General features: G+C 37.7%; 1 protein-coding gene across 1 annotated transcript in view; it reads left to right on the forward strand.

Moving 5' to 3' along the window:
• The first annotated feature begins 1,984 nt into the window (after window positions 1-1,984).
• Window positions 1,985-14,721, forward strand: part of nup50 (nucleoporin 50) — a 30,087-nt gene continuing 17,350 nt past the window's right edge. The window contains exons 1-4 of the mRNA XM_077235335.1: window positions 1,985-2,160; window positions 2,902-2,980; window positions 3,263-3,346; window positions 3,431-3,623. Of these exons, the coding sequence (XP_077091450.1) occupies window positions 2,912-2,980; window positions 3,263-3,346; window positions 3,431-3,623 (346 nt within the window). The 5' untranslated portion in view covers window positions 1,985-2,160; window positions 2,902-2,911. The remainder of the gene's footprint in view (window positions 2,161-2,901; window positions 2,981-3,262; window positions 3,347-3,430; window positions 3,624-14,721) is intronic.

The following is a 14,721-nucleotide window of genomic DNA, read 5'->3' on the forward strand; positions in this document are numbered from 1 at the left end:
CATAAGTATTTAACACTGCTAACTTACTCTAGTACCCAACTGAAATACTGTCACTGTATTGCTTGTACAATCAAAAAAAGAATTATTCAAAAAGGATTATTCAATTCAATTTGATGGAATTTTAATATTAATTGCATAAACCTTAAAAAAGGCTTAAATTGTATGTTGCTTTGGGTGAAGCATCTGACAAATGAATAAACCGAAATGTCTTTGGCTATTATGACAGAAACTGTCAAGACATTCAAAGCTTTGTCAGTGCTTCAGAATATAAAGTCAACCTTGAGTCAAAGGGTTTGTTAACACTATAAACATTCCTGTAGCTCAAAGCATGGTGCTAGCAATGCAAAAGGTCACAGGCTCAATTCCAAGGAAATGCATGAACTGATAAAATGTTTGGCTTGAACGCAAGGTAATTTACTTTGATAAAAGTGTCTGCCAAATGCATAAACGTAAGCTAAATTTGACAAACGCCTGAAAGGCCTTCTATATAGTTTAATGAATTTTTCACTATCAGTCATTTGAAATGATTGTAAACATGGCACTGTCAGTCTCGTATGATGGCTACAGTCACCTCAGCTTTATCCCATCCATCTGGTCAGGGCTCTCCTGTGGCCACCAGGACCTCTGACATAGCCCATATCCTGCTTTCTGAAACACCTGCTTCTGAATTGGCACAGAAGTGTGGGATCCTGAGAGATTGGAACACAGCCATCTGTTTCTCCACCACGACCAGAAGTGCCTGTAATCTGCCTACAGAAGGAAACACGGCTGAATAATATCCACACACACACACACAGAGAGGTTGACCCATTCTGTAGCACTACAAAGCCATCTCACACATAGATCAACTGTAGATGTTTGCTCAAGATTAAACATCATCATGTAAGTAGAAGCGCAATTGCTCATATCCAGCAGTGGAAACCTTTCCATAGCCATAGTGACTATTAAAATTAGTTTACTTGTAAAATAATAAATCGTGTGAGAATGAAATACATAGAGAATTTGATTATAAAATAATACTTTAGGGGAAATAAATTGGGTTTTATAACACCAATAAGGTTGTGCTACTGTGAATATTTTATGCTGTTCCTTGTAGCACCTTTTAACTGTGACTATTTACATAATTTATTACTTAAATATAACATGTTATGCCTTCTGCTAAGTTTTCAACTTCATAAAGCACTTTTTGCAAACCACAACACACAAAAATCTATGTTACACAAAAATTTTTTATCTTGATTTCCGTTTTCAAACACAACCTATCAAAATGCCACACTAATTCATCAGTGTCTCACACTAACTCTTCACATGTGCAAACCATTTTTTACAGTCTATGGTGCAAACACTCACTGCTTTAGTACCTAACACCAACCAATCATGGCTTTAGAATAGGCCTATAAATTGGCCAAAGGTCTAGTTATTGGTTTTTCAGACAGTAATACTGAATTAACAACCTCAAATGCTTACAGTAAAAAAAATTATAGTTTGGTTTCAATTTTGCTTTCATGTTTGCCATGAATTTTTCAACATCTCTCTGCCAATTAGCCTACTTTCAATCTTGTACATAAATGTAGGCCTACATAGGAGCTCATGAAAGAAGAGCTTTAGGTTTTGAGTAACTGTGTGTATAATGATATATCCAAAACTATAATATTATGGCTAAGGTGTTTGCAGCGTAAGACAAATGTTTGCTTTAGAGATGTGTTTGTGATATTTTGAATGCAGTGCTTCATTTTGCAAGAGATGTGAGGCATTTTGCATTTTGTGTGTACAATTCTTGGATTTGTGCGTAAATTTTTGAAAAAAAAGTTGAAAATGTGTTTAAGCAGAAAAGAAACTGTAAGCGAATTTAAACATTCGTTGCGTTATCTTCACCACTCCAGACGTGCCGCATTCATTGGTAGACTTCATTTCCCACAAACTCCTGCGGCCATTACTTCTCTTCGCACATGCGCAGTGTGAGGCGCGGGCGCTGCTTCTCTTTGCACATGCGCAGAATACTTCTCTATGTGCACATGCGGAGTGTGAGATGCGTTTGTAAGATGGCGGTGTGAGCGCGGGGCCTGCTTCTGTATGCGCGAGATTGAGATTCCCGCGGTCATCATTCAAGCAGTCGAAACGGCGTGTGCGGCACGAACGGTTGGCGGGAAATTGTGTGAGGTATGTATATAACTTTATTAAATAGTGGTTTGTTTCACACTGATCCGTGATACGTCGTATTGATCTTTATTTAAGAGCCGGCCCGTTATTAGCACGTTTAAACCATCGTATTCATTCAAACGCATCGTATAAACAGATAAGCTCGCGGCTAATTTATTATAATGCGATTTGAGTTCGAAATTAAACTATTAAAGTCATGATTTAGCTATTTAATATTAATCTGCCGGTAGTTGCTCAATCTGTCACGTCATTCAAATGAAATGCGCTTCAAAGACGTAATTTATGACTCATGTTGTTAACATCTGAGGGAATTACAGCATTATTTAAATTGTGTAACTTAACGTTAGGTATTAGAATGTGGTTTTGAATGTTGTCTCTTCTTTAGTGAGTCAAATGTAACAATTTAACTAAGTAGGACTTCCTGTGTCATGAACACGAACCTTGACCATCGACCTCAACTGATCCACACCGTAGACCTAACTTAAACTAACCCGAGACCTATTGTGTTCTTAAAATCAGAGAACTAAACAAGGTGTCTACTAGAATCAGTTGAAATTTGAATGTTGATCCAAGAACTCCTGCTGGTGTACGTCACAAACATCCTTTACTTTGTAATCTAATCGGGCATTTCTCCATTAGTTCCAGTTCTAAAGGAAATTCCAATTATCCCAACTCTGTTTCGTTTGATTTGTCTCTATGGTATATCCAGACTAAACGTCTACCATGTATTTTATTTGACAGCTGAGCTGTGATGGCCAAGAGGATTGCAGAGAAAGAGTTGACGGACAGGAACTGGGATCAGGAAGATGAAGGAGAGGAGGTGTGCCACCTTTCAGTATCTACACACTTACACTGTGAAACATCTTTACATTCCCAGTGGAAATGCTTTTATCCATAGTATCCATAGACACTTAACCACTAGCCTATATTTGCTCCGTATCCATTTCTGCCAATCCCAAAACTAGTCAGTTTTACTTGTACATCCTTGTGATATATTTTTATTTCAGATTCAAGCATGCCAAAAAAAAAAACAGTTTTTAAGCGGTTAAGTGCTTCAGCCTAGAATAATTGAACATTTGAAAATATTATCTTGTATCTTCAGGCAGGAATGTTTTCAGTTGCAACTGAAGATGTGATGAAGAATCGCTCCATAAAGAAAGCCAAGCGTCGTAATGCCGGAGCTGAGGTAACTCTCCTCCTGTGTCCTAGCAGGCATCCGGGCATGTGTTTTGAGGGTGATTTATAGATGAGTTTTGTTTTTGTGTAACAGGGAGAGAGTGGAGGGGCTTTCAAAGCATTTAAGGGGTTCTCTCTGACATCGGCCGCAGGGACCGCGTCATTCTCTGGCTTTGGTAATGGCGCTGGTTTCAAATCTATGTCCAGCCTGACCAATGGGAGCGTGGCATCAGTGGCCCCATCTTTTGCCAGTTTTAACGTTCCCACGTTTGCTAAAACTAACAGTGGTAAGTGTTTTTTTTTTCATTCATGAAAAAAAGTTAATTGTAGACGTATATTTATATACATCTAGCCTAAACAATGATTAAGATTGATATATAAAACGGAAGAAAACACGTAGGACATTAAAGTATTGTGTGATCTCCCGCAGAATCCAGTGAATTAATGCACATGCAATATTAAAAACAAAGAGCGTTTCTAAATATTTATGATACGATCCCCTCGTATCTTGTATGAGGTGTCGCTTTAACACTTGAGCTCTGACACATCGCTGTCCTTCACTGACTACCTTTCGCAACTTTTGATAACTGCGGGTATGTAAAATCTTTGAGGTGACTCCCATCAGCTCAGAATTGTGACGAATGTTGCTCTGGAGTGATGTAAAAGTCGATATGACTATTCAGATTGAGATCGTAATATGTAACTGCATTCTGAACGTAGTCTTAGAAACGGCAATCAACTCCATTAAGAGTAATTTTATCTAAAATCCACAATATAATGATGTTTATTAAACGATCAAGTATAATAATGTGAATATTGAAGCTCGGAGAGAGTTTTCCCATGCTGACTATCTTAAATTTAACTATGTAAATATTCATCTGTCCTTTGATACAGATGTCTCGATTCCGATTTGCAAGATCTCTATTTGATTCAATGAAAAAATTTCACTGGCCCCACCACAAAAAAAGTAATAAAATAGTTATTGTTTTTGACCCATGTAACCTACAGGTACAGAAATCAAATAATCAAATGTTATATAGAACTGAATAGTAGTGGTCGAACGATAACTCGCTACGGCCGATATTTGGCATTTTTAAAATATCTCGGCCGATACGTTTTTCTGATTGGCTGGTGTTAGAAGCGAGACTTTTATTTTGACGAGCAGCCCTGAGAACTGTAGTGCCTGAACACACAGCGCTCACATTCTTTCTCTTCATAACACTTGAGTCAGCATATCGTGTTTATATTGTTTCACAGTCATGTTGAGAAAAACAATAATATCCATTCCACATGCTGTGAGAATGCCCTGCACTGACAGATGTTGCAGAAACACAAAGATAACGATGTGCTAAGAGCAGTTTCTAAAAGCACTTTGTGTTTTCTGATCTTAAACCTGTCTCCCTCAATGAAACTTAAAGGAAGCGAATGTCTGATAAGGTCATGTATTAGGGATGGGCATTCGATTAAATTTTCTTAGTCGATCGTCGGGAGAATTAACGATCGACTATCGATTAATCATTCATATTTTTATATTCAAATTCATTATTTATTTTTATATTATATACTTTTTATAAATTAAAAATGCAATGAAAATACAAAAATACAGTGCGTTTTTCCTCGATTAGGTCTTTATTACAAGATGATCAACTTGTGGCAGTAAAACTGGACGTTCGGTTAGGCTAAACTTGAAGATATATATGCGCGGCGGTGCTCGAAAGCAACGGAACCTGCAGCTGCGAGTTGGCGTTCTTAAACAGAGACCCTCGTTTGTTCCAAAATAATAAATAATAAAAAAAATCATGTTAAACAATAACTGAACCAAAAACATAATAATACTTAGATCTGACAGGTTTTGTCAAAATGTAACTCAGAACTATCCAAGAACGGAGTCGAGAAAGAGGGTGAGAGAGATTAGCCTACCTACTGTAACAATCAATTCGGCTAGGCTACTTAACAAAGCGTCATAAAAAATAACTAGTAACTCACATACAACTTCTACACCAGTCTACTGATTTTTGTTGAGAAAGATAAGCATGTTGATGACATGATCTGAGGTCAGACGCGACCGCAACCTGACCGTCAAGCCTCGTTTACACCTTCGCCTGGCTCTGCAGCGCGAGTCTCCACAGACTGCGCGCACACCTACCCAAACAGACGAGGCGTTTATACTCGACGCGCTCGCCTGTGAAACACCGAATACCGCAATGACGTCATTTTTGCCGCGCTCACCTTCGCGCTCGAGCGGACGCGTCGAGTGTTAACAAGGCTTCAGTCCAGCCGCTGAAAACACCCGCTCTGAGGGGACTGACGTTGCCGGGATGCAGAGGTACCTCCGCGCTAACTTGACCAGCCCGGGGAACACGTTCACTTTCCACTCACACTACGCAACGCAGCAGCATTAGTTTAATGATAATCGATAACAAATTAACGTGATCGACGAAATTCTTAATGATCAATAATCGATCGTCGATTAATCATGCCCATCCCTATCATGTATCATCTCGGCTAGGGTGACCACCCGTCCCCCTTTGCGTTGTACCGCACAGCATTTTCACTCCTTGTCCCGCACGTCGCATATTGAGAAAATGTCCCGCATTTTCATCAGTATGTTGGTTTTTAATTATATTAAGAAAATGTGCATGCGTTCTTTTGCCTTTTTAAGAAAGCATTTTATTTATTTATTTTTCCGCCTTGTTTTTCCACCTATAGCCTATTTAACAGCGCTTCGTCAGAAGTAGCCTACAAATACAACAGCCGTTTTTATCCATGTTTGAAAGCAAAGGAGTAAACAGGGTCACTAGTTGGTTGTGACGGCTGTCAATCAAAATGTGGAGCGGTGAAAGGTGTTTCTGTCAGAAAACAAATGGATAATTCGGTAAATTAAATTTAAAATTTAACAGAATTTTTCAAGTTGTTGCCCGCTGTGGTTGTTTTAATTCACATCTTTTCTAAAAATATGAACGTTTTTGGTTTAATATATTATTAATATAAGTCTGTCAATGATCTAAATTCATGTTGGTTTATATTTCATTTGTTCATTATTTATTTTGTTGGATTTTAGTAGGACTTGGTCAGAACTGTTTCAAATATAGTGATTTGCATGATGCCTGCTGCCTTTGGGCTCAGTGATGTTGCATTTAAATGACGCAAAATAAAGACGTGTTATGCTACATTGTGATGTAGGCTAATTGTGTTTTCTGGCAGTGTCCCGCATTGTCCCACACAAACTTATAATCATCCCACATGCATGTGCTTGCATGCAGTCGTTGGGCAGTGATGGACAGCTGTCTTTCCTCATTCGACTGGTGTTTGGATTTCATGTGATTTCTCATTGTGGTGATGATATTATAAGTCATTCATTAATATTAAAGGATAAATCCGGTATTTTGTACTTTGAGTCCGTTTTCTAGTTTGTTTTGGATGAACTAGAGTGGTGGACACAGACATTTTGACTATGGGTCCTGTCTCGACTTTTTGACTCTTTTAGAATCGCCTTTGACCGCTTCAGAGTGGCTGTCTACCGGCATGCACAAACATGTCCTTAAAACAACCCTTAGCGTTCGTTTTCAAAACTGTCCAACTCACCGAGTGGTTAGTGGTGTTTGTTGATGATTAAAAATAAATATATCGACGCAATGTATGACTTCAATCCATGTTATTTGCTATAGTGGAACTATTTTTTCAGATACCTCACAACCATGTATAAACTTCCGCTCGATATTTGAGTCTAACTGTGCGTTCACACCGCCGCCGGCGAAAGCGGCAAAATTCGCTCCCGCCGCCCTGCCAGCGACGCCATGCAAAGAATCGTAGAAGCTCTGATGCTCTGACGTAGCTCGAATGCTTGGTCTTTTTTTAAAACTTCATTTAAAAGGTCCGCAAAGGAAACAAGGATGTCGATCGTTGTTTTTGCAGAAAATTGATCGATGGAAAGAACTTGACAATTATAGTGTTTGCTAATGAAATAAACCAATTAAAAGCCATGTGAGTGGTGTGGCTTTTGTGTTCATGGTTAAGTTATATTCCAATTTACATTCCCACAGAAAAAAATATATTAGCGTGAAAATCTTGCCTATAAATAGTGTTGCGCACCTTATCAAATTCAAATAATCAACCTCTCCTCTATTTTGCTTGGGAACTAACGTGGTCGGAACCAAAGTTTACAGACTGCGTTCTCTGGAATCCTCTCAAACGGAGCACTTCTACATTCTGATTCGTTGCCGCTGAACCGCGTCATAGCTCATTACCATAAAGTTGACCAGATTTCAACTCTCCTCACCGCTCTCACCGTCCAAGCCGCGCCGCCCTTGCCGGAGCTCGCCGCAGGGCTCTCATTGAAAATGAATGACTTCCGGCCGCTTTGACACTCTCGCCGGCGGTGGTGTGAACGCACAGTGAAGCGGTCAAAGGCGATTCTAAAAGAGTCAAAAAGTCGAGATGTCCACCACTCTAGTTCATCCAAAACAAACTAGAAAACAGACTCAAAGTGCTAAATACCGGAATTATCCTTTTAAGTAATTCCATTTAGTAAGATCATTTACATCTAAATAATTCCAAACTTCGAGGCAGACGACGACATTATGTGATCAAATACAATCAACTTGTTAACACGCTCCACAACGCCACCCAGTGCATCTAACTATAACTGAGTTAGTGCTTGGGATTTATCATCGATTCATTTGCGGGCAGCAAAGCAACGTAGTAAAAGTCGAATAGAATTTTATTTTCGAATATTCGTGCACACCCCTAGTTAAATGCAAATGTAGATTTAGCATTAATTGATTGATTTTTGATGTTATTTGGACATACAGCACACATGCTGTGCTACTATTTGTCTTGAAGCCAAAGATGAAGTGAAACTAGGGCTGCAACTAACGATTATTTTGATAATCGATTAATCGGACGATTATTTTTTCGATTAATCGATTAATCGGATAGAAATTAAATTAGATTTTTTTTTTTATTATAACTAAATAAAACCGTAAATCAGGGTATTTATGTGTAAAAGTGTACTTTAAAAAGTGCAAAAGCCACACATTGAGTTTTACTAATATCAATATTTGCATTGTTTTTAATGATAATTGCTGATGGCAAGTTGATAAACATGATTATTGTTAAAAAAAATGATATGCAACATTATGTTTTAACACAATTTTTGTTAAAACAAATTTACACAGACATGTTGTTCAGATGTGAATATCTGAACTAAAAACAAACTAAAAACATCTAAAATATATAATTCATTTAATTTTTATTTAAAATTAATTATATATAAGGAATATAAGGATAAAGAATATAATATATATTATATATATAATATATAAAAGAATATCATATAAGGATAAATTGATTAAATAAATATAGAAAGACTGAAAACAATTGTGTGAATGTAGAGCCGCAGTAGATCGCGTTTGAAAAACAATTAAAACTTAGTAGACAAATGCTATAAAAAGAGAACGGAATGGAGGTAACGTTACCCAGCAAGCTAACAGGCTTGAGTAAAGGACAGGAGAAATTATGCATTAGTGCACAAGCATTCGCTGAAAACCACTGAGTACAGTGACTAAAAAACAATATTTTACTGCTGCTGTTATTAACTGCCTTTGTATTTAATGCTTCACTTTGTAAACACCGTTTTAATTTAACCTATTTCTGCGGTAGCGCTATTTTAATCCATCACTTACGTTGCGAGCGAACTGATTGCACAACCTGATGCTCGAGACAAAATACAGACATCCCGGAAGTCCCGGGAGTCTCCCGCATATTGATTGCGGCTCCCTGATGCCCGCGAATTAGTTCAAACTCCCGAAATCTAGAGCGCGCATGCGAGACAGAGACTGCTCCAAACCGTGTAGCGCGCGCGCTCGGCAGAGCGCCTGAGGGAGAGAGCGTGTGTGTGCGTACCAGTAAACGCTCCCCGTGACGTAAGCAGACCAACTAATCGATAATGACATTCGTTGACAACGATTTTCATAATCGATTATAATCGATTTTATCGATTAGTTGTTGCAGCCCTAAAAGAGTCGTGTGCTGACAGTACTGCTCTTTCCACCTTCATAAATAATCCAGTTGTTTGTGGCTCACTATGGATATGGTCTCAATTCATAGTCTATTTTGGGCTGCAGTATTCTCAGATCTCCACAGCTTTTGTATTTGTGCTTTATTCAGTTGGCAATCACAGAGACCGTTTACCTCAACCACAAACTGGTATTTTTAGTGTTGTGGCACCAACCCAGTCTGACTTGATGCCCAGTAGTGAACACTTTGAGAATTAGCTTCCTTTCAACTCATAAGTTTGAACTGTCACACAACTAATGAGATTAATTCGTGCAACAGAAGTTTTGACAAGACATAATTACGTTATTAATTACCTAGCATATTTGTTCTCTAAAGAAATTGTTTCTGACTGATAGGACATGCATTTCTTATCTTATCTTAATGTCAAAACAATTAACAGTCATCAAAAAATATTTAAATGTCATCCAAAATGTTTTCAGGTAACTTTATAAATGAATATTGCCATCAGCATCTTAATCTTTTGATTTTATATTGATGTTTGAAGGAGTAAATTATAAACAATAATAAAAGTCAGTAATTGAAATCGAATTTAACTTTCTGGTTCTGATTCAATATGTAATATATGTTGACAATATATAATTGATCTTAACTCAGACCAGAGTAATAATAATATTTAATGTAATATACGATCGAAATTAATTCACAATCTCAAAAATCTAAATAAAACATGGAATCGTCGATGCTCAGGGTTTCCGCGGGGTTGTTAAAATTTAATTATGCCAAATTAAGGCCAGTAAAAAGTAGTAAACGTCATCTGACGAGGTAGTAAATTTTCGAACCCCCATCCAACTAGGCCTATGAGTTTCAATTTGTATTAAGTGCAGGACTTTGTTCTAAAATTCGCGTGGATTTATTTATGTTGCGAGTAGGACCTGAGCGATATCATGTAACGTGGTGTTTGTTCGTTTGCGCGCGCTGAAACAAACTGGGTACCCGGCTGGCCTGGTTTGCTGCCCAACCTGTTCGCGAGTTCGCTTCTATTTCAGTCATCAGTGGGCCGCCAAAGCCATATTTGATCGGTGAGTAGCCTAATGTAGACAACTGACTGCTGCGCATGTGACAGGGTGCATGTTAACTGAAAGAAGGAACAGAGAGAGAGCCCCGGCTGCGCGCGCGCACTCAATTTACTCTTGCTCTCTCTTCCTCGCTCATATTAATCAAAATCAATTGACACGATGGTAAAAGGTCGGAAGACCGAAGTTTCACGTGGCGCAATTGGAAATTTATTTCCCGCTGTGTGTGAATTGTGCTAAAACAAACGTTGCCTTATCTTCTCTCAGGGCGTTCCCCACATTCAGCTGACATAACCACACTTTCAATAAAGGAAAAATCTATCCTAAAATATTTGTTGACACAAATTTTGTGCTATGTCCTAACTGATGGGATAACCACATAATGCGTACACGTCCGCTAATGACGCGTCACTTTAATGAATGGTTAAAACAACTGATCTGTCCTCACGGGACTTCTGAATCGGTAACACAATATGGTTCCATTTATTAAAATCTAGTTAACTACATTAGTTAACATGAACTATTAATAAACTGCACGTCTACATCATTAATTAATCTTTCTTAATGTCAATTTCACCATATAGCCTACATTATTGAAATCAAAAGTTGTATTTGTTACATTTACATTTACAGGCCTGATAGCGCTCCGGCGCCACGCCGGATTTCCGGCGTACAGACGTGTCTGCGAGAAAAAAAAGAAGCGGAGTTCAGCCAATCATAGCGCTGGGTTCATTCCCCAAATAGCAAGCGGGTATGATTGACAGATGCATAAGGCCTATCATTTAAAAGAGACTGAAAATCGACATCAATAAAGAATCCCGCACGATCCCGCTTCCACTCCCGCGGCCGCCTCTGCCTGAGTTCATGAGCGAGGACAGTAGGCCTACAGTAGTCACGGCACTTCTGACTCCTGAATGGAAACGGGCTGGGGTGGATGTGGAAAGTTGAAGTATTGTAACGTTATTGAGTTAACTTAATCTGGATTCTATTATCACACGGAGTGATCGCAATCGCATGGGTTATCTTAAAATACTCCGTCATTCATGTCACTCAGATAAGATGAAAACATCATACAGCCATGCAAATTATAAAAAGCTTAAGTATTGATGAACAATAAATCTAAATAAAAATAAAATCGCTATTGTTTACTGATTATGAAAGTGCTGTGATTTGTGGATTAATTTACTGATAAGCGCGAGTCTGCAAACAGGCGTTTATTTATTCATTCTCAGTGTTGAGAAACGTAGCCTGCATGTGTTACTTTACTTTATTGTGTTATAATAACTAAAGTACCTAAGTATGTTACATAATAATTTTGTATGAAAACTAGCGCGTTCCTTGTGGATAAGAAACCGTTGTATCAGTGCTGCGCTCTCTCTCTCTCTCTCTCTCACAAACAGACCGCGCGCACAGAGAGAGATGATAATTGTAAAATGAAAATTGACGAACAGTTTTGTTCTTGGTTGTGGTTTTTTTCCTGTCAAAATGCCAGAAAGCATTTTTTATTATCCATCCCGTATTTTTAAAATTCGTTAAATGACGGACGTTTTACTATTAACACAGCCCTATGTCAGATTCTTCTAACATATAGGCTACTTGATATTCTTTTTAGAATAAGTGATTCGTTTTGCTATTATTGGTCCTGTGACAGGACTCCTGTCTATTCATTGTCAACTATTTACTATACGTATGTTTGTATTGGCTAACGTTTATTCAGCTAATGCGTGTCCTGTTTAAAATGTGCAGTGTTCAAATGCAAAGACAGCACGGCACAAATAAAAGCCCTTTTTTCTTTTCTTTTTATCAAGTAGGCTATCATATTTGGATATTGGAATAACAAATTAAGTAGAACTATCTTAAATGTACAAATGTTTTTTTTTTACTGTTTTCTAGGGTTTTCTTAATTTTAGACTAGTTGACCAGCACACATTATTTTGCAATGCAATATTAATCATGAAAAAAATACATTGCAGTGCAAGTGAAATTTAGGATTTGGATCGAATTCAAAAAACTTTAGAAGTCAAGAATTATGAAGATAGGCATGTGTTTGTGTGTGTCTTGCATTCTCAAAAAATAATGACAAAAATATGACAACAATATAAGAAGACTAGAAGAACAATCGCTCATCACTTTGTGTCAGAAATTAGCGGAGGATAAACTCGCCCTTACGCATCTGTCCCAGGGAAAAAAGTTCAGGCTCAGGATTTTTTTCTACCATCACCCATGCATTTAGTCATTTAGCAGACTCTTTTATCCAAAGCGACTTACATTTGAGGATTAAACCAAGCGAGTCATCATGGAGAGGCAAAAACAACGCAAGAAGTGCTCAGAATACCAAGTTCAAACATTGCTCAGAGTAGCAAAAACCAGACAAGCGAAGATTTCAAGAAAAAGTTTTTTTTTTTTTTTTTTTTTTTTAATATTAGTTAATGCAAAAATTGTATCTGGCAGCTAATTCTATTAAATTTTACATTATATGGTAGAAAATTAGACTTAAACTTTTAAAATAAACTTTTTAATGCTTTGTTTTTATTCTACTTTTTGATATTGATATAATTATACCAAAACAATTATCAGGTCCAGCAAAGAAGTACTTTATGTTAGAAAGCTATGAAATCAAGTGGTTCAAATCAAAGCTTAAAAAAAAAAAAAAGGGCAAGAAAGGATAAGTGTCGGCCACCACCGAAGACCAATTTTGACCAAGGAAAAACCCCTGGACATTAGGGATGTGAATTTCTGCCAGAAATGGCATTTGAAAATCGAGGAGCAAAAGTCGATTATCGTTCGAAAATCGGGGGGGGGAAAAGAAAAAAAACGCACACTCATGACAGAAAGGGAGGCCAATTTCATCTTTAGCGATTTTTCATCAAACAAACTGTTTATTAATTGAACAAGTAACATGTTTTCGCCGTTTTTTTAACATAGTTAACATAGAAGAAAAAAACAATAAGCACGACAGTCCGTTTTTGCATCGGCAAACCTGATGCTCGATAGATAAAAAAATAATGTCATAATGATTTTATGCGAACCTGCCTTGTTACTGCAATAGCCTACTTTTTAAACAAATTAGTTCAAATCAAAACTATTCGTGTGGTTCTACTGCGCAATACACACACATTACCGCGGGATGGCGGGTGTTCATTTCATAAACTGTGGACAATGGTAGCTTATTTAATGTAGCCTATAAATTAATATGTTCAAAAAACGGATAATGTCATCATACTTGTAGCAGTGCTATCGTCGCGTAATAATCTGTTTGGTCGTAAAATGTATTACCTGAATGAAATGAACTTGAATGTTTCGTCCTGTGGAATCATTCATTCACAGACATCATACGAAGATGTTCAACTAGATCTTCATCGGTGGCAAAAATATGATGCATTTGCAGATTTGCTTTCACTAGACTAAACTGTAGGCCCACGGCCACTTCATCCAACGCTCTTGATGTTCTTAAATCTTCCTGTTACGACTCCGAGTGTGAATTGAAAGCGCTTCAGAGGATTCAGTGCGTGCAGGAAACTGAACAGACCATTCAAACTGATTCGCGAACCGATTTAGACAGATCTGCCAACTTGTTTGATGAAGTCTTTGAACAGAATCGACTCAAAAGAGTGATTCATTTGTGAATTGAGCATCGCTCATGCCCATAAAAAAGATGCAGCGCGCTTGGAATAAACTATGCATTTAACAGCATGTATTGCATTAAAATAAAGTAACGAGAGGAACGTCGCCCCAACGTAAGGAAGTAAATGTAGCCTACTTTGTTACTACCATAGACGGTTACTACCATAGACAGTAAAGGTTACTACCCACCTCTGTTGGGCACAGAGTTAACGGTCACAGTGCTCTTCTTCTGTTGTTTGTTTACACAATGTATAAAACACTGGTATCCTATAGCACAGTAGAGGGTTTCATTCATGTTAGTGACACCTTGTGTCCCCGACAGGAAAATACCCTGCTGCGTGATCTGTGACAGTTGGCGCGCCGTCAATTATGACACATTGGAATTGCGCAAAAATATAACGATATTGGAAAAAGTAATTTTATGATCGAATTTTCTAACGCAATTCGACTATTCGAAGATCACGACTCATCCCTACTGGATAGTATGGGGAAATGCAAGTTTTCGAAGATATTTCATTACTTTATTTCATAACAACTAATATGATTTATATTCTTTTGGTTTATCTACTAATACATTTAAAAATTACAAATGCAGTGAAAATTCAGCGATGGGTTACGGTATCTATATCGGCGAGTACCAAAAATGAAAGTATTGGTATCCGTCTCGTTC

This window comes from Siphateles boraxobius, unplaced genomic scaffold (assembly GCF_051911475.1).
Source record: "Siphateles boraxobius isolate OS27281-9 unplaced genomic scaffold, OSU_SipBor_1 19, whole genome shotgun sequence".
Classification (NCBI taxonomy): Eukaryota; Metazoa; Chordata; class Actinopteri; order Cypriniformes; family Leuciscidae; genus Siphateles; species Siphateles boraxobius.